Below are 25809 nucleotides of genomic sequence, written 5' to 3'. Positions count from 1 at the left end.
CACTGCTACTGGCACTTACTTTGGCTGGCAAAAGTCCCTCTTGTCCGCCGACCCCAGGCTCTGCAAAACACAAAAGACAGATTTCTCTTTTTAACCCTTTGCCAAGCAAGTATCACTGATGGGGATGTGTGGGGAAGCAGTGAAAGGCACATGTCTGTTATTTCCCTGCCCGATGGGTCTGGCTGGGCTGGCTGGACAGGACAGCTTGGACCTCCAGCCATAGGCAGAGCCCACAGCAGCCAAGGATGTAAAGACAGAGAGTTAAACTAGAGGTGAGAGGATGCATTAGATTTGAACTCAGTGTACTCGGGCATGTCTGTCTCCTGTCACCTGCAGAAGTGTGGCACCTTGTGTCAGGAGGGGACTCAAGTCCTTTCAAGTCTGCCCAGCTGGAAAGATGACAAAGTGCAGGGTTTGGTGGAGGGGCTGAGCCACCACTGCTGCAGAGACCCTCTGGTCAGGGGCTGAGCCCCAGGCCCACAGTTCCTGCCAGGAGTGGGAAAACAAAATTCTTCTGCCAAGAAAACCACATCAGGCCCCAAGCACGTGCAAAACTGGGAAGCAGAGACAGCCCCGATGCTCGCTCAGGTTCCCAAGTGCCTCCAACTCCACCCCCAGCACGATGGAGTCTGAGAGCACCACAGATGGGCTGTGCCAGGGTCCCCTGTGACACCCCAGTCAGGCCAAGCCTGCCCGTGGGGACACTGGGGACGATGGGCACCGCACAGAGCCCAGCTGGGGTGCGTGGCCAGGAGTGTGCACAGCACACACACAGAGTCTGCGCTGCTCCTCATGCCCGATGGGGCCGTGTACCCCACACACATCCCAGTCTCACCCCAACACACCTTGTCCCAGAGGCACCCACAGAAGAGACCGGCCCCCAGCCCTGCTCCGAGGCCCCAGTAAGTGACACGAGCTCCCTGAGCTCAGAACGGTACCTGCACCACGGGGTGTGCAGGGCAGGCCCAACACAGTGGGATGCTCGCGGCAGGCGGCACCGGGACAGACAGACACAGACCCACCAGACCTGGGTGTTGCCAAAGCCGTTGCACCACCACAGCCCTCTCCTCCTTCCCCTCCTCTTCCTCCTTCTCCTTCTCCTTCTCCTCGTCCTGGGGATGATCCTTGTCCTTGCACCTTGTGGGGTGGGGGGCGGTGAGCAGCAGGCGGGGTGGCCCTGGCCCTGGCCCCGTGTGCCGGTGCGTGCAGGCTCGTGGGAGCCGCTCGGGCTCCGGGGCGGCTGTTGTAGTTTTGCTCTGTGGTTGCCAGGCAATGGCGAGCTCCAACTCGAAACAGCGGGAGCAGCGGGGCCGAATGCTAATCAGGGCCGCAAGAGCAATCCCAAAGCTTCCCCTCACTGGCCAAAACCAAAGAGAGCTCCCACCAAAGCCAGCAGGGAGAGGAGGACCCCAGCTTTTAAGCAGGCAGGGATCCACTGTCACCAAAACATAACCAAAAGGAGGCTCTGGCCAAGCCAGCAAGGTAGGGATGTGTTTCAGTGGTGGGTGACCCTCTCCACGGCACGGAGATGTTGGCTGGTCACCAGCACAGTGGGGAGGCTGCAGCCACCCCATGGCACAGGGTATGTGGGTCTGCATGTGTGACATCCTCGTGCTCAGCCCAGGGCACACAGAGGTCTTGGGGCACAGCTGGGAGCACACAAGGAGCAGCTTCCTTTGGGGTGGGAAACTCATTGGGACTGGCATGGAGCTGTGCCAGGGGAGGGTCAGGTTGGATATCAGGGAAAGGTTCTTCCCCCAGAGGGTGCTGGGCACTGCCCAGGCTCCCCAGGGAATGGGCACGGCCCCAAGGCTGCCAGAGCTCCAGGAGCGTTTGGACAGCGCTGCCAGGGATGCCCAGGGTGGGGTTGTTGGGGTGTCTGTGCAGGGCCAGGGTGGGACTGGATGATCCCTGTGGGTCCCTTCCAGCTCAGGAGATCCTGTGGTTCTGTGGTTCTAGGATGTCACCTGCCCTTGTGCCGACTGTCAACATGCAAGAGCTCTGAGCACCCCACCGGGTGGAGATGGGGACAGCCCCTGGCTGTCCCTGCTGCTCCTCTGACCAGCAAGAAGCTGCAGCAAAGCCCCACGAATCAATGGCCAGACACCAAACTGGCCTGATCCAACACTGGCACAACCTGCCCAGGTAGGTGGTGGAGTCTCCATCCTTGGAGACATCCAAGACCCACTGGACATGGTCCTGGCTGTCCAGGACAAGCCAGGGGAGGTGATGCTGCACTGAGCAGGGGATTGGGCTGAGAGATCTCCAGATCCCCAGATCTCCCAAACCACTCCATGCATTCCTGAGGCAGCTGCAAAATGAGCACAGCAGTAACTGCGCAGGGTGAGTGATGGGACCTGAGCGATGGGAGCTGTCCTGCAAGCCCACAGCACACCCAGGAACAGCTCCACTCCTTCCAGCACAGCATTCCCATATGGTATTTCCTTACTTCTTTAAACTTGGCACCCAAAACCCTAAGTGATACTTCCCAAACTATGGATCAGTTGCAACAAAGTTCATGAGCCTCGACAAATTCAGTTCCTTCTGCTCTCTGTGCTTGTGGGGATCACGAAGAACTGCTGATATTTAAAGAGAAATCACTTGCAAACCGCGTTCTCAACACTGCTGAAACAACATCTGGAAAACCTGCACCCCACACAGTCAGACCCTCCACCCAGCCACGGCTGAGGTCCATGGGAAAAGCTCCCATCAATGCCATAGCCAGTGGAAAACCAGGATTTTAGATATCTGGGATAAAACAATGAGGAACTAACTTTGCAGAGAGATTAAAAAAACCCAACAATAAATTGGGCAGTGATTACAGCGATGATGAGCCAAAATTGCTGATTTTAAAGCTCATTAAGAAAATAGAAAATAAGGAGGAAAAGCAGAATTCCAGCAGCACGTCCAAGGAATTGGGCCTGGGGCAAGACCAGGAGCTATGAATCAGCTCCTGGCTGTACCACCACCCCAAGGTCTGGCCTCGAGCCATTTCTTCCCATTTTGTGCCTCAGTTTCCCCATATTGCCCCTGCACAGCCCTTTGCCTCCTTACTCCCTTTCCGGAAGAGAACAGGACCAAGCCCAGCAGGCAGATGGAGCTGCACAGGTCAATCCCACCACGCTGCATTTCTCCCTCCTGAGCAAGCACAAAACCAAGGTGGCCACAGATCCAGAGGGCTCTGGGAGAGTGCCCAGGAAAGCACAATCACCAGTGAATGGAGCAGAGTTTGCTGGAGGCCTTTCCAAGGGCAGGGACATCACAACAGCCTGGTAGGAACTGGAGCACTGAGAGAGCTCGGAGCCCAGCCTGGGAAGATCCTCCCCACCAGGGATCACTGATGGCTTGAAGAGGTTCATGAGGGATCACGCAGGGAATGGGCGATGGGAGGCTGTGGGCAGGACTGGCCGTGGGCACTGCCCGCTGGAGAGTCACACACAAAGGGACAGCAGCTGCAGGACTGGACAGTGCCACCAGTGCCACCTCAGTCCCACCGGGTATCGCAGTCTCAGCCACATCCACAGGAGGGGAAGCTACGGGAAAGCAGCCAAGGGAAGGGTGGGATGTAGGGAAGCAGGGTCAGGCAAAGGGAACACACATCCTGGATCTTGGGAAAAATGTCCTGGCACTGGGCTTGAACAGAGTTTCAACACCTCCAGGTGGGAGGGATGGAGCAGGTTTTACAGCCCTCACTGAACAAACCAGTGCAGAGGGGACAGGTCCTCACCTTACTGGGAGCTGGGACTGGCTTTTCTTTTCCTGTGCCTGAAGCCTGGGAACTGAAAGAGGCAGAGGGGAAAAAGGTGGCCTGCTGTTTTCCTGTGCCTTCTGGGAGGAAAGATCAATTCCTCCTGGACTGAGAGGGGACCTGCAGGCTTCTGTCAATGCAAATAAACAGTAGGAGCTCAAACACCGGCCTGTGTGCATGCTCTGCTCTGGGATGGTCTCAGCAGTGACTGCTCGTGGCTCCTGTGCATCAGCGCAGAGCTGGGGATGGCAGAGAGGCACAGCTACAGCGTGGCTCAGCTCCCAAATCAACCCTCACAGGGCCCCGGGTACCTCCTGCTGCTGCTCAGGGTGCTGGGAGCCCCTGGCCATGCTGAGACAGAGGGAGAGGGGCATCAGCCAGTTCAGAGTCCCTGTGAGCCCAGAGCCGCATCGTGAGTCACCCTCCGGCGGGACCCACTGCTGCTCCTCGCTTGCTCACTTCACTGATGACTCAGGGCTGAGGAAGCACAGCTTAAGTTCCTTAATGAAATAACTTTTATCAGCCTGTCTTCCTAAAACAAACACCTCAAGTGAGGCTCGGACCCATCTCCACCCTTTCCTCCTGAGACACTGAGGTGAGAGACCATGGGGATGGGCAGCACAGAGGCACCTGTGGGGCAGGAGCAGCCCCTGCTGCCCTGGCACTTGGCACTGGCCAGGGCAGCCACCAAAAGTTCCCAGGATACCCCCTCCATCCCTCCCGTGCCCACAGTCCTGCTGCCAGCAGGGCGAGGAGAGGAAGGTGGGACACAGGGGTGCTGTCCCAGATGATGAACGCCCCTGGGTCCCCAGGAAGTGTCCAAGGCCAGGTTGGATGGGGCTTGGAGAAACCAGGGATAGTGGAAGGTGTCCCTGCCCATGGCAGGGGGTGGGATGGGATGAGCTCTAAAGTCCTTTCCAACCCAAACCACTCCTTGATTCCACAAATCTGGGCCAACAGGGGTGCTTGAATTTGTTCGTTTAATTTCACTTTTCGGGCACTCAGTAAATAATTTTGTGAGTTACACAATGCAGATAAGCAGGCAGCCCAGATTCCCTAGGCCAGCTCATCTCCAGAGCCAGCCCTGCTGGTCCCCGGTCAGAATTAGCACAGCATGCTGCAGACAGAAATGATGAGCGATTTAAAGGAGTGTGCTGAATTCCAAAATTCAGACCTGGGGTTGGAAACAAGGATGCTCATGGCAGGGCTAAGACAGAGGTATTGTTTTATTTATTTCTTCCCGCCAGCAGACATCAATTCTGTTGTACTTTTTCCTCTCGTAAATGTTGCCAAGCATAATCTCGGCTCATCTTTTTTCTAGGCAGTGTCCCTGGGAGAACAAAGTTATTAGCAAGGCTGAAGAAGCCTCATGCAATTATTTTGCAACTACACCAAAATAATCCCCAAAGACCAGTGGCTGCTCACAGGTAGCAGCTTTCTAAGTCATTCCAATAAAACCTGGCTCAGTAACTCCCAGCGTAATCAATGCCCACACAAACAAACCAGAGGAAAACTGAGGGATGAGCAATCTTTCCATGCTAGAAGAGGATTCTGCAAAACGAACTCATGAGCCATCACTGGCTGCAGGCTGTGCTGCCACACTGCCATTGTCACCTGCTCACCTCAGCGTCCCTGAGCTGCACTTGGAGCTGGGCTGGGCAGATTCCAGGGGGATTTGGGCTTGGGCAGGAGGTGCTTGGCCCCCAGGGCAGGGCAAGGTAGGGTTTGGGGACGACGGCTGCACAGCCTGTCCTCCCCACCCCAGCTGTCCCCCTGGATCCTGGTGGTTCTGCTCCCAGGCCCAGCCATTCCTCAAACTCTGTCTATCTGCAACATGCTGCAGTTATGAGTAATCGGGAGGTGATGCCTGACTGTCGGAAGGGGAATGAAATTCAGAGCCTGGGATGTGAGTGGTTGTTTGGGACGAGGAGGAAGGAGATGGCAGCCCCCAGCCCAGCTCACAGCATGCCCCCAGGCAAGGGCTGGAGCAGCCCCAGGCTGGGCACTCCATGCACCCCATCTCCCTCTGGCAAGGGCTGGCTGAGGAGCCAGAGGGCTCTGGGAATGCTGCCTCCCTCTGTGGACTCCAGCAGCCATCCCACCTGCCATCACCTGCCCCAACACTGCCCCCCTCACCCAGCCCCGGCACTGCCAGGGCCCCGAGCTAATACAGCCCCAAGCAGCCCCAAAACATCAACTGAGGCCAGATGAACCCTCAAATCCTAAAACCTGAATTTCAGGCCGGATGAACCAGATTGCTGAGCTGAAAATCACAGTGATAACTCCTGCCTTCAATGTGGGTCCCAGCCTGGAGGGAGCTCTAGGCCATCAGGCTGGGGGCAGCTTTGCACCCCCAAAGGCCATCCGGGGTGGGGAGCAGATCCTGCCTGTGTGCTGAAGTATGGAGAACAAGCAGTGGAGAACAGGGGTGTCGAATAAAGGGTGGGTGACACAGCAAAACAAATCGGGTGGCAGGGGAAGGGTCAGATGGGGCGGGCAGTGCTGCTCAGATGGGAAGGGCTGGCTCAAGGGAAGGAGGGAAGAGGACACAAGCCACTGGGAACCATAGAAGGGTCTTTGCTGGAGGATGGTGTTCTGGCAAAGCCAGAGCACCAGTGGCACCATGGGGAGGGGTGTGAGCCACCAGCGTGTGCCAGCCCCAGCCTCTCACCATCGTGATCCTGCCTCCTCCTGCCTCGGCCTCAAAGGCTCTGAGGAGGGGGTGGCGAACCCCCCAGACCTGACCCAGCCAGGGGAGGATGCCAATGGCTCCAGCACATTCATTCTTCCACAGGTACCTCATCGCAGGCAGCTCAGAGCGGGGCCTGACGCAGCTCTCACACTCGCCTGCAAACAGCCCTGTCCCTGTGCACGCACACGGGGCAGTGATGCACATCCGAGCTGGGCTTTGAGTCCAATGGGAGGTGAAAAACAAGCTGGAAAGCAGAGAAAAGGAGGTTTGGACCACTGAGGGGGGAAGGAGAAAGGAACCATGGCTATGCACAAGCGGTACACTGAAGTAATCCAGAGAACAGGACCAAGGCCCTGCAGGCACCCCTCAGCAGAGCAGCAAACCCCACACCTGGGAGCTGGGGAGCTCCTGGTGTCCTGCAGCAGCTGTCCCTGCCCAGGACACCACAGACCCCCGGGGACACCGTTTCAGTGTCTCCCTGATGCCACAGCCTTGCTCAGACACCACCCTGAGCCCAGCACCCCACAATGCCAGGACGTCCTTCTGCGACCAGCTGGGCACCAGCCTGCTCCAGCTCAGCTCCATGGAGGTTCAGTGTTGACTCTGGCTGCTCAGCCACCCCACAGCTGGGAGCCAGGAGGGGACACTTGGCTGTTTTTCTAGGGCCTGAAACACAAACGTAAACCTGGTTCTTTGGAAAATGGGGTGACTACCCAGAGGGTGCTGGGCATTGCCCAGGCTCCCCAGGGAATGGGCACGGCCCCAAGGCTGCCAGAGCTCCAGGAGCGTTTGGACAGCGCTGCCAGGGATGCCCAGGGTGGGGTTGTTGGGGTGTCTGTGCAGGGCCAGGAGCTGGACTTGGGTCCAACTCTTGGGTCCAACTTGGGTCCCATCCCTGAGGGTCCATTCCAGGGTATTCCATGATTCTGTGATCACCACCCAGCCTCTCCCTGAGCCCCAGGACAGTGATGGGGTGGGCCCTCCGGGACAGCAGCCCCATCACCGGCCCCTCACTCCAAAGCACGTCTCTGCAGCTCAGCCTGACCCTGCCAGCACGTTGTACACTCTTCAGGGCCAGGCCAAGCTAGGACAGTGTCAAATTTCCCAACATCATTAATTCTGCTCCTCTTCCTTCTCCTCCACTCGGAGCTCACCCCTACAGGTGCACTGTGCAGGGGAGCAGGGATCTGTGTTGGAGCAGGAGGAAGGAGCCAGGCCCTGGTCCCACAAGCCACGCCAGTGACCCCCGCCTCCCACCACCTCCTTCCCTCAGCAGTTACACCCACACAGCCGGGCTGGCTGCAGCACAGACCCTCACAGTGACCTGGGGCTCTTCATCAGCCGTGTACGGAGGACCAGCTCCACCCCAACCTGCCTTCTTGTGGGAGGAAAAGCAAGTGTGCTCAGGAGCATCTGCCAGCACCCCCATTAAACAAGCCTGTTTGCACTCCATCCTTGCCTTCCCACCCCTCGCAGCATCTTCCCAGCCCGGCTTTCCCCCACTGAGCCTCCTCCCAGCCACGCTCCCCATGCCAAGGGGAGCTCACCTGCAAACCCCTTGCAGCTCACACCACACTAAGGCTGACCCAAGCTTCAAAGCATTTCTTTACTGAGAGCTCATCCAGGAAACTTTGCTTTCCCCGCTGCTATTGTACTGCTGCATGCCTTTAGGAATTCATTCATGCACAGACAGCCACGCAGGCACGCACAGGCTCTGTGCTGGAGGCTCCCTGTGGAAGGAGCTCCCGGAGCCCTGCCGAGGCCGGCACAGCCCGACCCTGCACTTGCTGCTTCTCCGGATGGAAGAACTTGTCAAAAATTGCTGGCAAAACCAGGGGACCTTGTAAACCTGCCAGCTCCACAGCACCCAGGGTGACAGGCACGCACAGGCCTGGGCACCTTGGCTCCGTGTTGTCATCCATCCAACCCTCTGGAGTGGCAGGGAGGATGCGGGAGGTGCCGGGAGAGCCGCAGACACGGGGCTGCACAGTCACCCATGGCCAGCACCACCGTGGGGCTGCACACTCTCCCTTCTCCACCTTATTTGTCCTTCTTTTCCATGATTACAGCCTGCAAACTATTACAGCAGCTTGGAGCACATCGGGAAGGAGCTGTGCTTGGGTTTAAGTGTTTGCAGGATCAGGGCTGAGCTGTGGAGCTGAACTCGCTGCTATTTATAGCGGGAAGCCCTGAGCACAGCACGCGCTGGAGGGGAGCGTGGCCGGGCCTGTGTTCCTGCTAAAACCTGGTGGGTTTTTTTATTTTGCCTCATTTTGGGGATGCCAGCTGCCTGATCTCGTAATTGCATTCATGTGCTGCCTGGTATTTACAAATGGTTTTGCTGTTTTTTAATCTTTGGGCACACCAGGTCATAGAAACACAGAATGGTTTGGGTTGAAAGAGACCTTAAAGCTCATCCCATTCCACCCCCCGCCATGGGCAGGGACACCTTCTGCTAGAGCAGGTTGCTCCAAGCCCCGTCCAGCCTAGCCTTGGACACTTCCATCCTCCCACATGTTTATACTCATTTATAGGTGAAGTTCTATCTTTCCTCACTGGATCAAAAAACAAAAAAGACAGGAAAAGAAGCTGGATCTGAGTAGTCAGCTCCCAGCTCCCAGGGCCTGCAGCTAATTAATTACACCCTGTCCTGCATCGTGCTCTTCACACGCGGCCCCGCGCGCCCGCAGCCTGGCTGGGTGTCAGCAGCCTGACAGCAGCTCTGCCTTCCAGCCCGGCTAATTACAGCGTGGGGAGCAAGCGAGGGTGCCCTCCCTGCCCTCCTCTTCCCTCTGCTCTCCTCTCCTCCCTTTCCATCCCGTCCCCTCCCTGCTGGTTGCTCCACTGTCGCTGCAGCCTCTGACAAAGGAGCCAGGGCTGCAGCTCGGGCTGGGAAAGACCTTTCCCTGAGGCACCCACGGGAACTAGCACAAGGGTGAGGGTCTCCAGGACACTGTGTCAGGGGGTGTCCAAGGGCCCTGACCCCCAGGGATACCCGGGCAGGGGGCAGGCTGGCCACCACACCCCCACCCTACCCCACTGCAGAGCCAGGCCATTGGTCCCATCCCATCCCTGCTGTCCTTCCAGCCACCTCACCTCTTCTTGGACAGAGCTCTGCATCCCCCTTGTCTCTCCTGCTGCCTTCAGACACCCCCGGCACTGGGTCTGGGGGAACCCCTCCAGTCTGCCTGGAAAACCAAGTTCATGGGAATGTCCCCCTCCTCCGGCAGCCTCAGCCCCTCGGCAGGGACAAGGCACCAGATGCCAGCGGACACAGCGGGGTGTCCCCACCTCCACTGCCTGGGGTTTGCTGCCCACGGGGGAGCCTGGGCAGCACCAGAGGCCCCCGAGCAGGCAGCAATGCCTTTGTCTCAGTGAGTGGGACCAGGATCAACAAAGCACAACACCCTCAGGAAGTGCCCTCTGTCATCAAACCACTCCTGGGGTAGCACACGTGGGAAAAGGGGGAGGATCTGAGCAGAGCAGGGATCCGGGGGACCTGGCTGGTCACCCGCCCCCAAGTTACTAACAGCCACGAGACCTGCAGGGACACAAATGGAGCAGCAGGAACCAAACAGAACCCAGCCCTCACACGAGACACAGAATCCTACAGTGCTGGAATGGGTTGGAAGGAACCTTAAATCTCATCCCATCCCACCCCTGCCCTGGGCAGGGACACCTTCCACTAGCCCAGGGTGCTCCAAACCTGGCCCAGAACACGTCCTGGGATCCAGGGGCAGCCACAGCTTCTCTGGACAACAACATCCACCCACAGTTCAAAACACCATTGGAGAGCAGCTCTCTCATGCTTTTGGCCCTGAAAGTGGCTCCCCAAGGTCACACAACACCTGACTCAAACAGTGTCAGTGTGAATCCCCACTCCTGGGAACGTGACTGCCACCACAAAATGATCTTAACTGCTCCTAGCCCTGGAGGAAGAGCAGGGCTGTTTGCAGAATGGCATGCCTACCACGAAACAAGGCTGCTGCTCACAGCTGGCCTCTCCATCACCCTCCTCTTCCTCCTCAGTAGCCAGCACTGAGCCCAATGCACAGGAAACCTGCTCCTCCTGCACTGCTCATCCCCGGGGAGCTGATGGGGCTGGGCAAGCCACGTGCTACAAAAGGCTACAACACATTCCTGGGGTGCTGCCTCAGCTTTACCCCAAGCCAACAGGAGCTAAAATGTGCTTTGGTCAGGACAGGGAGACATGTGACTTGGAGGGAGAGCCTGAGCTGCACCAATCCAGAGCAAACCCACTGCTCAGACATAGCAGGAACCACCTCGCTACCTGGGTAACACTGCAAGGTCTGTTCTGAGCACCCCTTTGCCACCATCCCTGGCCCAAGGTAACTCCTCTAGGCCTAAAAATTCACTTTTACTCTCAAGTTAAAAGTGTTTGTTTTTTTAAATAGGGCTTGTATGGTATGAACCAACCCATTCTGGAGCAGCAAGCTCTCCGAAATTCATATGAAGCTGTGGCTGCCCCATCCCTGGAAGTGCCAGGTTGGACGGGGCTTGCAGCACCCTGGGACAGTGGAAGGTGTCCCTGCCCACAGCAGGGGGTGGAAGGAGATGGGCTTCAAGGTCCCTTTGAGATGGGTCCCTTCCATCCCAAACCATTCCATGATTCTAGGATAATATGCCACAGGTTTTTGGGAGCATCACCAACGTGAGCAGAGAAAAATTGACAAGAACTTTATCTATTTTGGTTACAGGTGAGGCTTTAAGAAGAAAGAGCCCCTGGAGCTTTACACATTTCTCTTGGAACAGCCTTTCCTGAGGGATGGAAGCACTGGTTCAGTCCTGGCCACCCACTTCTCATCCAGACAGGAGAGAAGAAGGAGCCAGGGGACGAGGATACCCCTCCATCCCCACAAAGCACACAGCTTCCCACAAAGCCACCCTGCCTGGGAGTAAGACTGAGGTCAGCAATAAGGTGGGGACAACAACGACCTTGCCATGTCCCCAAGTCCCAAGTGGAAAGGGGCTGGGACAGCCAGTCCCTCGCTGCTCCTGCAACTGCATCTGTACCCTGAGCACTTACACAGGCTCCAGCCAGCCAACCACCACCGTTAGGAATCAAACTCCATAAAGGAAGCACAAGACACACTACAGAATAAATTGAGTACATTAGAAAAAGCCCGGAGGGGAAAAATAGATTTTTGGAACGTGTTCTCAATCTCATTAATTGGGAAGACAGCCTTGGAGGGGGAAAAAAATGATTATATCCTCCCCAAACCATTATCCGCTCTTCAGAGTGTATCATATGAAAACAGTTATATAAAAGAATAAATTATATTTGGAATGGCAAGAACCCCAGAATAAAGCTAGGAACTCTGATGTTCCCATATAAAGATAGGAGACAGTTATCTGTTCCAAATTTTCCAGTTTTCTGCTGCGCCAATTCAAATTCACTACATACCAGCATGGCCATATAAAGGGGACTCCACCCATGTGAGCTTGGAAAGAGCAGTAATCCCCCAAACTATCAATTTAATGTATGGGGATAGAAAATGAGGGAAGAATGTTCTCCCAGAAGGAGCGCTCTGTTAACGACATGGCACAGGGCTCCAGAACGTGCACACAGGAATATCATTTACAGGGACTTCTGCGTTGTGAGACCCGAGCTGAAATGGAGATTCCTGCACGCAGACACCATCGATGCTGCACATTAAATGTCCGTTTCCAGATCCAATGCAAACTTCATTTTTGTTTTATTTTCTACTATTTGCTCAGTGTCACGTTTCTTGGCCTGCACTAGGAAATCCTCTCTTCCTTGGGGGTTTGTAAATTAATTTTCAGCCCATCTTGCTCAGGCTTTTCCCTGAGCAGCAGGGGAGTGAGGATGGCTCGGGGCAGGGCTAGCACCAGGCAGGGGCCTCTCAGGGTCCTCTGACCCCTGTGGAGATGTTCCAGTCCCAGGCTGGGATGCAGGTGCTGACCACAGCACCCACCCATGCAGGAACCCCCACACGGGCAGCCTCAAGCTCCCCCTGCCCTGCACTGGATCCGAGGTGGATAAAAACCCTCCTTTTTCCTGGATTTCTGCAGATGCAACACAGTGTTGGGAATGCTGTTAGCATCAGCACATGGCACTGGTGTGGGCGCAGCAGCGAGGGGCAGGTGACACAAACACGGGAGGCAGGACGTGACCCTGAGTCTGGCCACCTACTCCCGAGCCCCCAGGAACGTGTCGTGGTGTTTGAAACTGCACAACGAGCTGGTTCCTTGCCTGAACTGCACAAACAATGCCCTAAGTGCAGGTGCTAGCCTTCCAAGTTTCCTTTCCTGTTTGGAATTCCTACGCAGAAGATCCAGGGAGTGTCCCAGCAGCTCCATATTCCTCCCACCAGTCCTGTGGAGCCACTGCTCACAGCACCAGGTGAGAAGATGGGAAGGACAGCTAGGAGATGGAAATCTGGGCCAGGACATGGAAATGAGGGCTACAGCCTATCTTTCATCAGTTTTTAAACCAGTCAAGGGCCGGGGACAGACTCCCCTTGTCACTGGTCTGAAGCTTCCAGGTCCTTCTCCCTGGAAGTGTCCAAGGCCACCTTGGACGGGGCTTGGAGCACCCTGGTCTAGGGGAGGGTGTCCCTGCCCATGGCAGGGGGTTGGTACAACACGAGCTTTAAGCTTCCTTCCAACCCAAACCATTCCACGATTTTACGAAGAAGCAGCCTGAAGAAGAAATTATTTCCTCCAGCTCTGCCAATCTAATAAAAATCATTACAAAACAAAACCAAAAGATAAAACCTGAAAAGTAAGAACCTTCTAGAAAGCACCTCTGCTCATGCCCTGAGACCCTGACGAGGACCAGCAGCACCACGTCTGAGCTCCCCCCGCACCATCGGCACCGCGCGGCACCGGCGCCGGAGCCGGCAGCGCCCTGGAAAGGAGCCGGCAGCCAACAGCGAGCCCTGTCCAAGCCATCAGGATGGATATGCAGATAAACCAGGTCAGAGAAGTGTTTCCATCCCGGCCAGACAGTGACTAAGAGACGGCATTAATTTGTTACTCAGCCCAAGCTTAACTTTTCAGGCCAAGAAGAGCCAAATGGTCGTTCCAAGTGAAAAAATACTGCAGGATGCATTCCTTTGCCCTGTCCCAGGAATACCCAGGGATTCATGATTTCAAGATGGAGCTGACAGCTCTTTCATCTATCACTAAGATTAACAAACCAACCTTTCTGGTTTTCTTTTCTTTCCCCAAATGCTGTTTACTGGTCACAAGAAGCCACACGTCATGCTCCCACACCGCTCCAGGGAGGTGGGGCTGGATGAGCTCCACATGCTCTCAGAGTGGCACAACGAACCACCACAGACAACAGGAAGTTGTTTTATTGGCAGTCCTGCTGTCAGCACAGAGAATGGAGTGCATGTAAGGGAGCACCCACCTTCCACCCCTCTCTGGACTCAGCGTGAAGGCTCCCGGGAGCTTTACCAGGCATGTGAGACTGAGAACACAAATGACAAACCCTTTGCAGCTTGAAAGACCTTCCAAATTTATTCAGAATTTGAGAACCTGCTCCAGCACCTGTGCCTGTTGCACTGCCTGGCTGGGACAGTCCCCACACGACAGCAGGTACAGGACAGCAGCTCCGTGCCAGGGTGCATGCCCAGGTGAAGGGACAGCAGCCCAATGCCTCACTGCAGGGCCCAGTGACCCCTATACCACACAGCCGGTTGGGTATCACCAGAACCTATCACACAACAGCCTTTTATTTATTTTTGCCTTCTGGGGCCTCCAGAAAATGGTGTTTTCAATGACTGGACTCAGAGACTCATCCAACATCCTGCCAAGACGGGGGCAGTTGTGCCCAGGGAGAGGCATCCCCAGCCCCACTGGTGCCCTCCTGTCCCCAGGCTGAGGCTGCAAGGCCTGGGGCACAGCAGGGTCCCTGGGGTGCCCCACACCACTACAAAGCATTTGTTCCTGCAGGCAGAGGAGGTTTGACGCTGTCAGCCTGGCCAAGTGCTGCACAGCAGAGCTCTAGGCAAACACTGCCACAGGGCTCACATCCAACTGCATTCGCAGATGGAGCAGAAGGGATGTCCATGACACAGGACAGCCTTGGTAAGTCCTGGCAGAGAGCTCACACCATGTCACACCCACATCTTGTTTTATAAAACCATGTGCTGTCTCACAGTGGGTCAGGTCAGAGCTGTGCAGAGCTTTCAGCCCCAGCACCCCTCTCCTGAAAAGCTTCCAAACCAGCTCTGCCAAGGGGCCATGATCCAGAGCTCCAAATCCACCTCCCTGCGGCCACCCAGCACGAGAGCTGGTACCACACACTGCTGCCTGGCCCCTCTGGCACCCAAACCCTTCTCCTCCACCACTCAGGACCTGGGAACCAGTTTCAATCCATAACCAAACAAACCTAAGGAATGCCTGTGGGACAGTGGCGTGATGGGAGAGCCCAGAGAGGCCCAGCCCCACGAAGGATCTCGGGGGCAGCACGCTGTCACCTGAGGGACAGCACGGTGACAGTCCTTGTGGAAACCAGGGAGACGGGGCCCACCTGGTCCCCAGAAAACCCCAGCCAGCTCCAGCTGGGCTGGGCTGCTGTAGGAGGGCAGCCCAGCCCAGCATCCCCAGGCAAGGCAACGCGCACGGAGAGAGGCTCTTACATTGAGGCAGGGCATCCTCCTGCGGCAGCCGAGACGACTCGGAAGGGCTGTGCCGAAAGGCAGCAGCCGCTCGGGAGGCAGGTGACACATCCTGCGTGCAAAAGGCACATCTCCAACCCGCTGGGGCTTTCAGGGCTGGGCAGGGCTCCTGCTCCTCCCCGTGCCGCCCACAGCCCTTCCTTGTGGCACCTACTCCCGGTCCCACCCTGCGGCTCCTGCCATGTCCTCGTGCTCACCCCATCCCACCGGCTCCTGCCAGCTCCGGGTCGGAGGGCATGGGAACCCTCCAAAACTAGGGTAAGGATTGGGCCAAGCCCACAGCCCATTTAGCCATGGCTCAGAGCCACGGCAGCTCAGGGCCAGCTGCTGCAATGCCACTGGAGAGATCACCCCTCTGGCGTGTCCCTTGTCGGGCACAGCCCCTCCTCTGGCACGTCCTCCCACACACAGGGGTCTGTGCAGAGCTCACCTCTGCACTCCACAGGGCACGAGTCCCCCAGGATGCTTGCTGGGCCCATCTGGCCTTCGCCACAGCCAGAGCCACAAAGTCTTTATGAACCCCGTGAAAAAAAACAACTGCCTTGAATTCATTTCTGCTTTTTCCCAGCAAATCTCTTTGGTACCCCCCTAGTCTGATGTGAAATCACTCACCATCTCTGTAGTACTCAGAGCTGCACAGAGGTCCCTGCTTCTTCCCTATCTTTCTCTTCTTCTTCCTTCTTCTCTCCTCCTTGTCCTCCTCCTCTCCCTCCTGGGTGGCCGGGCTCTCCCTGCCGGGAGGGCAGCAGCCTATTCCAAGATTCCTATCCGGCCGCCCACAGCCTCTCCCAACAATTACAGGCCTCTGCGGCTGTCCCAGGTAAGCAGCAATGACAGACCTCGAGGCAACTTCCATGGAAATGTCTGTTCAGAGGCAAAGTTACCCATCCCTGCCAACTCCTGCCTGAAGAGGATCATCCTGCACGCCCCGGCAGCGTGACGATCCCAAACCACCCGATGGAGGGAGATGAAATGACACCAACCCGTCCCTAGAAAACAAGGGTGTAAGTATTCCCTAGGGTCCCTGCATCATTCCAGTGGCCCCATCCCCAGTCCCGTGGCTCCTTCCCAGCACAGACAGGTCTGTGGGGCTGGGGTGGCCACCCCAAAAGCTTGCACGAGCCCACCATTTGCAAAGACAAAGTGATCCTTTAATGCCACATCCACACCCAAAGGTTACTGGTGAAAACCCACGGGACAATCTCTGGCAGGCACAGTCGAGATGTGGGTGCTGGGGCACTGGGCAGTGCAGGGGAGGGCCCTGGGCAGCGGCTGCAGGAGAAGCCTCAACCCCTGAGCTCAGGGTGGAGCCGCTCCCCGGAGAGGCCCAGCTGGGGTGGCAGTGGGGCACAGGGTGATGGGCTGTGGCTCTCACCAAACACTCGCTTCCTCTCTGACTTCTTGGGTGTGATCACAATGAAAGCCCAGAACCCCCATCCAAAGGGCAAAGCTGGGAATTCCCAGCTCCAGCAGACACCAAGCCCACGCTGCTGATAGGAACTGCTGGTATAAGGTACAGCAAACTTACAGCTCCTCTCCCCACAAAACCCTCCATGTTCCACGAGCAGCGAATGCCATTGTTCCCATCCCACAGAAGCCAGTGAAGCCATCGCTCCCTTGCCTTATGCCAGTGTGACTGTCAGCCCTGCCCAGCAGCACTGGCCCTGCCAGATCAACGCTCAGCACAGACTCACCCCAGCTTCCCTGTGCTTTGAAAACAGCAGCCTCCGACCTCAGGAGGGGTTTGTGCCCTCAGCAGGGTCCTGTGTTCCCCACTCCCACGGTCTGTCCCATAAAAGCCCTCCCACCTCCCTGCTAAGCAGGACAACCAGAACCCCCAGTCCTGTCCATCCACTGCCCAGAGGCAGCAGCACTGCAAGGAGCTCCCCGGTCACTTCCCACTGGTCTGCCTGTGTATCTGAGGGACACGTGGCAGATGGGCACGCCAGGGAGGATGCAGGAGCCTCTGGTCCAGCACAAGCTTGTGGCAAGTGAACAGCACCCAAATCTCACTGACCACAGGTGGAGAGAGTGACTTAGAAATAAATGTGAGTATAGATCTTCGGGAAGGGCAAGGAGGGAAAAGGGTGAGGAAGAACTGGCTGAACTGGGATAAAGACACTCCTGCATCCAGACCCCATTTCTCTCCAGAAAAAGCCAGAAGCTCACCAGGATTTTGTGTTAAAACCTCTGATCTTCACTGGGGTTTCAGCCCCAGGCACTGCATGTTCACACAGCCAGGGACAGCCACTGCCGAAATTCAACTTTAATCCAAATAGCATTTAGAAGATATTCCAGGGATTAAGTGACCTGACAAGCCACAGGCACACCCAGGGACAGAAAACTAATGGTGTGTGTCACAACAGGGCTGTGATCACATGGCCCTCCTGGCACTCAGCCCATGTGCCTCAGTTTACCCAGTCATTATGGGCAGGTGCGGCACTGCCCAGCTCCTGCAGGGCAGGGGGAGGTCAGGTGCATATCATGGAATCATGGGATCATGGGATCATGGAATGGCTTGGGTTGGAAGAGACCTCAAAGCCCATCTCATTCCCACCCCCTGCCATGGGCAGGGACACCTTCCACTGGCCCAGGCTGCTCCAAGCCCTGTCCAACCTGTGCCAGGGCCTGCCCACCCTCCCAGGGAACAATTCCTTCCCAATATCCCATCTAACCCTACTCTCTCTCAGTTCAAAGCCATTCCCCCGTGTCCCATCACTACATGGCCTTGCAAATATATATATATATATATACACACACACACAGAGCCTCCCACGCACACGTATTATACACGTATTTGTCATTTGTGTTTAATAGTGCTGTTCCCAGGACTGCTCCCAGGGGAAGCACAGCCCTGTGCTGCTTTGGCTGGGGGTCAGGATGAACAAGCAGGAGGAGGGAGGAAAGCCATGGCCCTGGGGGGTCTGCCTGCAATCAGGCAGCATTTCAGCAGTGGTGAGGGAAGAAATTAAAGAAATAAATCGTATTTCGTTCGTGCTTGGTGAACACTCACTAGAGAGTCATGATGAAACCACGCATATGCTTTTCCAGGCAGGAGCCAGCGGTGCTGGGAATCACGGGCTGGTCCCGGGGTGGCACAGGGACGTGGGTACTCACAGCAGGAACAGGATGGATGCTGATGGGGAGTGAGGTGTCAGAGCACAAGGAGCTCCGGCTGGGGATGTGGGGTAAAGCAATGGATTTGCTGTGCCTGAAAAACTGAGCTGAGATGGGATGGTGGGAGAGGAGCTGAGGGAGGAGAGGGGACGTGCAGCCCTGCAGCTGGCACAAGAGGGGCAGCAGAAAACTCCCTTCACAGACCCTGCCCGATGCCACCACGGCACTGCTGGGGCTGGGGACCACCTGCTCCCCTGCCTGTCCCCTGCCCTCGGGAATGAGCTGGCCAGGAGCATCCCAACGCCTCGGGATTCCCAGCAGCAGCAGCAGCAGAGTGGGCATGGCCGCCTGCTAAAGAAAAAAAGGAATTAGCAAAGCCATTTTTGGGGCAAAAAGGCCCTTTTTGGAGAGGAGGGGAGGGGAAAAAAAAAAAAAGAAAAGGGAAAGACAAAACCGCTGTGTAAGAGATTGGGGGGGGCGGGGGGGGGGAGTTGAAAAAACATCCCTGGGGAATTGTGGAGAAGAAGAAAGAGCATAGACACGCCAGGCGAGCTGGAGCGAGAGCCAGGGAGCAGGAAGCGCCTAACTAGGATGGAGACAGAGATACTACAGAGCCCTGGTGACGTCATGCCGGAGTCGCAGCGGTTTCCAAAACAACTCCAAACTCCAGCGCCCAGAGAGGGAGTGAGGAGTGCGGAGAAGTGGAAACGAGATGGGGCTCGGCGCTCAGAGGGAGCTGGAACAGGAGCTGGAGGCGTCTGCGGAGCCGAGCCTGCTCCCAGCTCCCCGTCGGTTTGCTCTGGCGGGACGGGCTCTGGGGAGCCGGCAGCCACGGAGACAGAGGTTATTGTAGAGCCAGGCAGCATCAGAAAGGAAATTCCTGAGGGTGTTTTCCTAATTGACACGTACAATGAAGTTACAGTCCCCCAAAGCCCTCGCTGCAAGAAGGTAAATGCTGGATGCTCCCAGAAGCAGAGCCAAGGAGTGAGCAACAGCAGAGCCGGCGACCCAGAGGAAATAAATCTGCACTAAATGGGAACCACACACAGAGAGCTGTCCCGATGGCAGCGGGCGGCTCTGCCCCAGCCTGTTCGGATTAGAGGGTTTTATGGCTGTGCTGGCCCTGGGGAGCCCGGCCAAGGCGGCTGGGTCGGCTCAGGGCTGTGTGAGGAGGGTGGAGAACAAAGTGAGAAGGCAGAGTGAACCCCCAGGGTCAGGCTACAGTGCCCCTCGTCCAGGGCTTGCCATGTGGGGCTGCCCCTGTGCCCCCAGCCCACCCCACAGCTGCTGGGGGGGTATGGCAGCCCTGGCACCCACCCTATGGATGAGGGGGCACAACAGCCGTGGTGACTTTTCCTGTCTCCCAGCCCCAGGTGTGTTTCTGCCGGAGGCTGCAGGAATTCCTGAAGGTTCTCCACCGCCTGCCTGGCCAGAGCCAAGCCCAAGGCAGCACCTGGGTGCTCCCACAGCTTTGCTCTCACAGCTTCACCTCCTGCCAGGCTGGAGCCTGCCTGCTCTCACAGGCCTGTGCTGCTGCTAATTGGCACAGCCGTGACTGGGCTGTCCTGGGGCCGGGGCAGATCCTGGAGGTCTGGTATCCTGCAGCAATCCAGGCCTGGGTCCTGCCAGGACACAGGGATCCCCGCTCTGTAGCACTGCTGCACATGGGATGAACCTGCTTGGGCTCAGTGCTGTCCTACAGCTCCCACAGCTCCTGCCAAGGGATGCAGCACGCAGGGAACACTGCCCAACACTGGCCAAGGAGGATGGGTGTCAGGGCACACCTGCAGGCTGCTGGAGGGGTCCAGGGTGGGAATAGGACCCAAGAGGGGTGAGCAGGGCACAGTCACCTCTCTGCCTCCAAACCTGTGACAAGCAGCAGGAAGGCACAGGCTGCACGAAGCAAGTTTGGCCATGAGCCCGCCTTGCAAACCACCCAGGGAAATCTTTGGGAAGGCAGCAAGACCTCTGAGCTGGCGAGACAGGCGATTGTTAGGACGGAACTGTCCAGAGATGCCCTCGGTGCTGGCACAGCCACGTCCCCTGTGCACACGCTGGATGGCTCGGAGCCGGCAGCACCAGCCGGCCACGGCAGCAGCCCCTGCCTGTCACCCTCCCTGGGCCCCTTCCCGGCTCCCTGGTTAAATCCCACCACGGCTGCTTTCCTGCCCGGGGGCGAGGAGAGCCTGACTCACGCACTAGCAGAGATTAATAAGCGAGCAGAGGAGCCGGGCTCATCCTCTGAGCCGGCAGCTGAATCACCGGGCTCCGGCTGCCTCGCGCGTTGTTCCAGCGCTGAGTCAGTGCTGCTGCGCAGGGGAACAACGGCAGCGAGCGAAACTTGTGGCCTGTGAAATGCAGCAGCACGGAGGAATCAAAAAAGCACTGTTGCTGTAAGCAAGCTAATAGGGCTACCCACGGAGTCCCAGAAAAGCAGTGCTCTGGGCTCCAGCTTCCCCCCAGCAGAAATCCAAGCCCCAGCCTCTCGCAGGGGCGCTGCGCTCAGCAGCAGCAGTTTTCTTCCTGCTTAAAAGCTGCCACCTCTGTATTTATCATTTTTTTATGCTCAATCTTAATCGGATGATGTGGTCTGGTTGTTCCTCCCGCCCTGGCTGGGCTGCACGTGCACTGCACACAGATATCCCAAGCCTTCCCCATCCCTGGCAGTGTCCAAGGCCAGGTTGGACGGGGCTTGGAGCAGCCTGGGCTAGTGGAAGGTATCCCTGCCCACGGCAGGGAGGTCGAATGAGATGAGCTTTAAGGTCTTTCCAACCCAAACTTATGCTATTCCCACAGCTCCCAAACTCACAGTCCAGGTCTACCACTTCCTCCAAAAGTACAAGCTGGGATTTTGAAGGATGAGCGGAACAGTAATTCCTGGAGAAAGTTCTGTCTCAGGGCAAGTCACAACCACCCTTCTCAAACCCTCCAGATCATCTCTAGCTGCCAGGCTGCCAGCGTTCTCCATCTCTCCCAGGTAAGGAGGAAGTCCCACTCTAGCCAGGTGTGCCAGCCCCCTTTTGCCACCCCAGAACAGCTCCTGCCATACAGCAACGTGAACGGCCACCACTAGCTGGGCCTTGCAAAATGAATCATATTTCACCTCAAAATGAAGCAAAAGCCTCCCGCACTCAACATCCTGCTTCCTGTGGTTGGGAGGGAGTGTCTCAAGTCCTCTTAGGGTCCGTGTCCACCCACAAGTCACACACTTGGCAACCTGGAAAGTACTTTGCTGATACACAGGACACAAAAACTTGGAGAAACAAGGGCCTAGAACCTGGATTCATGAAGCAGAGAGATGGGAATCACCTTGAGAAACAGGGCCAGCTGCTGGTCTGTCCTTAAACACAGCCCTGAATTACCAACATCACTGTGCCCTAAGTGCCTCTTTCTGATCATATCACCCCCAGACGAGTCTCAACCTCCCCTGACACCAGCTAATGACTGGGCTTTGAAGGTGCTGCATGGCAGCAAGTTCTGCAGGTTGATGGGAACATGTGGCAGCGCTGATCTCCTTCCTTCTAGCTTGGTGTAACATCCTTCTGCCCTAGAGAAGGGCCCAGAAGGGCCCAAAGGACACACCAGGAGTCACAGCATCACCCCACAACCACCAACCCCCCAGTGCAGCTCTGGGAGCCTCTGCACCCCAGACGGGTGGTGCCAGCCCTGAGCGCTGCCAGCAGCCCCTCCACCCGCCGTGCCCCACTCTGGGCTGGCCGCAGTGGGGTGGTGCTGGGCAGGTCCCACACGAGCACAACGGGAAACCTCCCTGTCCATCATCCAGCCCAGTGTCATCGAATCTCCAGCCACCCCAATCTCAATGAACCACCAACCTGAAATAAAACAAAATCCGCTCAAAATCCCAGCAAGCACCAGGCTGCCTCTGTTTGCTCTTACAAGGATCTAATTCAGGTCTAATAGGACAGTTATTATGATATATTAAATGAGTTGCAATTGATTATTAAGAGCTTATTCATTGGACCTGGGCAGATGGGTAATCAGATACCTGCCTATTACATAGCTGTGAAACCACTCTGAATATGCTTCTAATGACCAAGTGATATTTACTTAACATTCAATATCCATCACTAGGAAAGGTCTCTCTAGATTTAATAAGCCTCTGTTATTTTATGTTTAATTAAATACCATCCACTATTAAAAACATATTTAACTGAGGTCGAAACCAGTAAAAACTGTATCTTATAACATAGCTGTTAAACCTCAAATATCTTCTTAATGATTAATTGGGATTTAGCACATGATCGCTGTCCTACCGAGAGCGGATGGAAAGCGGAAGCTCAACGATTCAGGGACCAAAGTGCTTTGCTTCTGCAAACAATTCTGCTGGTTAAATGGCTTGGCTAATAAAAATAAAACAGAGCAGTGGGAGCCTCGGTTCCTACGTCACCCAACTTTGGAAAATTCAGAATCCAGCACAGTCACTTGCACAGTGCCCAGCAACTCGCACGGCCACACGGGGAGCCAAGACCACCATCGTCCTCCCAGGGATCTGGCTACCACAGGTGCATTCCTGCGGGCCACGACATCAGCAGGACCTTTCCAGAGCTGCTGTGCCCCAGCTTCAAGGCAGAAGTTCTGGAGCAGTGGGCCAGGGGACTCCTGATGGGACAGTTCCAATTGGGATTGTGAATGGCATCCTTTCTGCTTGGGCTGGCCAGCTGGGGCAGTTCAGTGGTCCATCGCACCCACCAGTTCCCCCAGCAGAAACAACAGTGCCTGGAAGAAGCTGGAGACAGCTTTCATAGAACCATGTAATGATTTGTGTTGGAAGGATCTTAAAACTCATCCCATTCCAACCCCCTCCCACAGGCCAGGACACCTTCCATAGCCCAGGTTGCTCCAAGCCCCATCCACCCTGACCTAGGCCACTGCCAGGGATGGGGCAGCCACAGCTTCTCTGGGCACCCTGTTTGCCACAGTGGTCCGAAACAAAGAGATGCTGTCAGGCCAAGGGAGCAGTGAGCTCCCAGAACCAAGGGCCCTGGGAGCACAAGTCCTGCAGGAGCAGCAGACTGAGGACAGATGTTTCTGTCACTGCCCTGCACAAGTGTCCTCCATGCCCTCTGCTACAGGCAGCCCTGGACACACACAGTACACACAGCGTGTGCTTCCTTCACCTCTGGGCACAGGGACAGCTGATGGGGGAAAAGAGCCTCTAGGCAAGGGGGAACAAGCTTGGACAGGGAGCAGGGGAAAGTCCAAAGCATGTCAGCGCTTGGAAAAAAGCCATTCCACCTCAGTGACCTCCTGAAAGAGGGTTTATTTTTATTGGTTTTGTTTTGAAAGACCTTGAAAGCAAAATCTGATACTAGCAAAGTATTAAATATAGCAGTACAGACCCACGTGGAGTGCACAAGAAAACAATTTCAGAATAGAAACGGCAAGAATGTCTACAAACACTGAGAAAAATACCAAGAGAGGGAAGCCAAGAGGGTCCTTTCTTTCTGTTGTTTCCCTCACAGCCTCAGGCACGCTGGGGAAGTCGGGGTTAGACCTTGGGCTGCTGTGCTTCAGTCCTGGGAAATGAGTCAAGAGCCTGGAACGTGTGCTCAGCACCCGGCACAGCCAGGGCAGCCCTGGGCTATGAGCTCATGGGCTTCCTCAGAGGGACCCTGGTGGGTCAGACCTGGGCTTGCAGTGCTCCAGAGAGAGGCACAGAGGGAGCATCCCAAGGGAACTGCTGGATGGGCTTGGAGATAGCCAAAGCTCTTCGCCAAAATCATGTCCCAAGAGTGAATCATCATCCTGCCATGAATGACACACCAAAGGGATAAGAAAACATTCCCCGTGTCTGACAAGGCACTGTGCTATGCACAAGGGGGGCTCTAAATATCCACATGGAAAAGATGTTTTTGGAGGAAAACCTCGATGCTATTCGATGTTTCTAAAAACAGGAGTCTCTGGGAGTCACGGAATCCCAGGAGTCACGGAATCCCATCCCATTCCACCCCCTGCCATGGGCAGGGACACCTTCCACTGGCCCAGGCTGCTCCAAGCCCCTTCCAACCTGGCCTTGGACACTGCCAGGGATCCAGGGGCAGCCACAGCTGCTCTGGGGAAGAAGAAGAAGTCTTTGTTTCCTTTTTCTTCACCAGAGAAGTCCAAGAGAGTCCAAGCAGCAGAGATCCAAGAACCTCAACCAGAGGGAAGCAGTTCAGAGCAGTTCAGTGCCAGCCAGGCAGAGGCTGCCTCCACAGAGGCTGCAAGGACAGGACATGAATCTCTTGGGAGGACGCTTGTGAAGTAACCTTGTCATCAAAAACACTCTATCACCTCCCAAATTTGAGGAGGAAAGTCCAGCTGGATTTCATTTCCTTCCCCAAGCACTGCTGTGTCTGTATTTGTATATATACAAATACACCAACGACCTCCCCACCCTCACCACGTCCCTCCCATGCAGGAGCCCCAGCAGCAGGGCAGGCAGGCCCAGGAGATACCATCTGGGCTGCTTCAAAGCCATGCAGCTGATTAAGGAAATGGCAGAGGTGCCTGTCTGGGGGATATGGTGATTAAGGATGTCTCCATCTCCCATCAGCCTTGGAGAACTGCTGCAATATTGCCCAGTGCCCCACAATGCCATGGGAGGAGCTCCACACCTGATGTGTGCTGTCTCGTTCTGGAGAACTCAGAGGACATGAGGAGTGACGAGGAAGCCTCTGGAGGCGGCTCCCTTGTCCAGTGGAGGAGAGCAAGACATCTGCTCCCAACACATCCATGTCCACTGGACAGGGCTGGGCTTTCCTCTTTCCCCTCCTTCAGACAGAAACCACTGCTCATTTAGAGTGAGTTAATCTCACTTTCGATCAACGCTTCACAAGAGCCTCACAACCTACAACTGCATTTTGGGATCTACAAATGGCTCCCACGGGGTATGGGAGGCCTCGGGAGCTGCTCCAGCACAAACACAAGGGTTTGCCTGCTTCAAATGTTCTCTTTGTATCCTTGCAACCCCAAGGTTCCCAAGAAGGAAAGGAGCACCTTTTCCACCAATCCAGTCCTCCAGCCGGGGCTCCGGGCCACATCCTGCCGAGTTTGAGTGTTTCCAGGAAAAACTTCAGGGCTGAACAGAGAAGGGCCCAGGTGGGCACCACAGATGTGTGGGATAAAGAGACAGAAGGGCTCTAAGAGCCTCCACAGAGGCCCCGTTGCAAGTTTCCTTCCACAACAACCAGGACATCCTCACTCGAAGCTGAGGCGGGGCCAGCCAAGCCCTCATGGAGTTGGACAACCCAACACACACAGGGCTCACAACAGAGCCAAATGCCACTTCTGCTCCTGCTGGATGTTTGTCACGTCACTTGGGAAACACCACCAGGCCCATCCTCCTCTCCATGCCTGCACCAGAGACGTCTTCTCCAGTCCATGGCAACACGGGGGTACCCAAACCTGCTCCTCCCCTGCTCCACACCCCCACCCACACCAGCCAAAGGCACTCTGGTGATGCCCATTTCCCTCCATCACCTCCATGGCACTCCGGACACCCAGCCCAGGCACCACCATGTCTCTGTTGGGACAGGCAAATCCCATCCCTCCTCCCCCCTGCCTCAGTTTCCTCCTGT

The 25809-nt window shown here is 56.1% G+C and overlaps 1 protein-coding gene across 9 annotated transcripts in view; it reads right to left on the bottom strand.

Annotated features, from left to right (window-relative positions):
- The window catches only part of LOC104684645 (ankyrin repeat and fibronectin type-III domain-containing protein 1-like), a 247639-nt gene that overhangs the window by 74818 nt on the left and 147012 nt on the right, over positions 1–25809 (bottom strand). For 5 of the 9 annotated variants that reach the window (XM_039560379.1, XM_039560381.1, XM_039560380.1 and 2 more), the window contains exon 4: positions 20–60. In XM_039560379.1, the coding sequence (XP_039416313.1) occupies positions 20–60 (41 nt within the window). Of the gene's footprint in view, positions 1–19; positions 61–15073; positions 15148–15724; positions 15776–25809 lie in introns of those variants that run through there. The other 4 variants (XM_039560382.1, XM_039560384.1, XM_039560383.1 and 1 more) reach the window with 3 other exon arrangements.

Source organism: Corvus cornix, chromosome 14 (genome assembly GCF_000738735.6).
Source record: "Corvus cornix cornix isolate S_Up_H32 chromosome 14, ASM73873v5, whole genome shotgun sequence".
Classification (NCBI taxonomy): domain Eukaryota; kingdom Metazoa; phylum Chordata; class Aves; order Passeriformes; family Corvidae; genus Corvus; species Corvus cornix.
The sequence above is the reverse complement of the archived record's forward strand: the minus strand, read 5'-3'. Positions and strand labels throughout refer to the sequence as shown.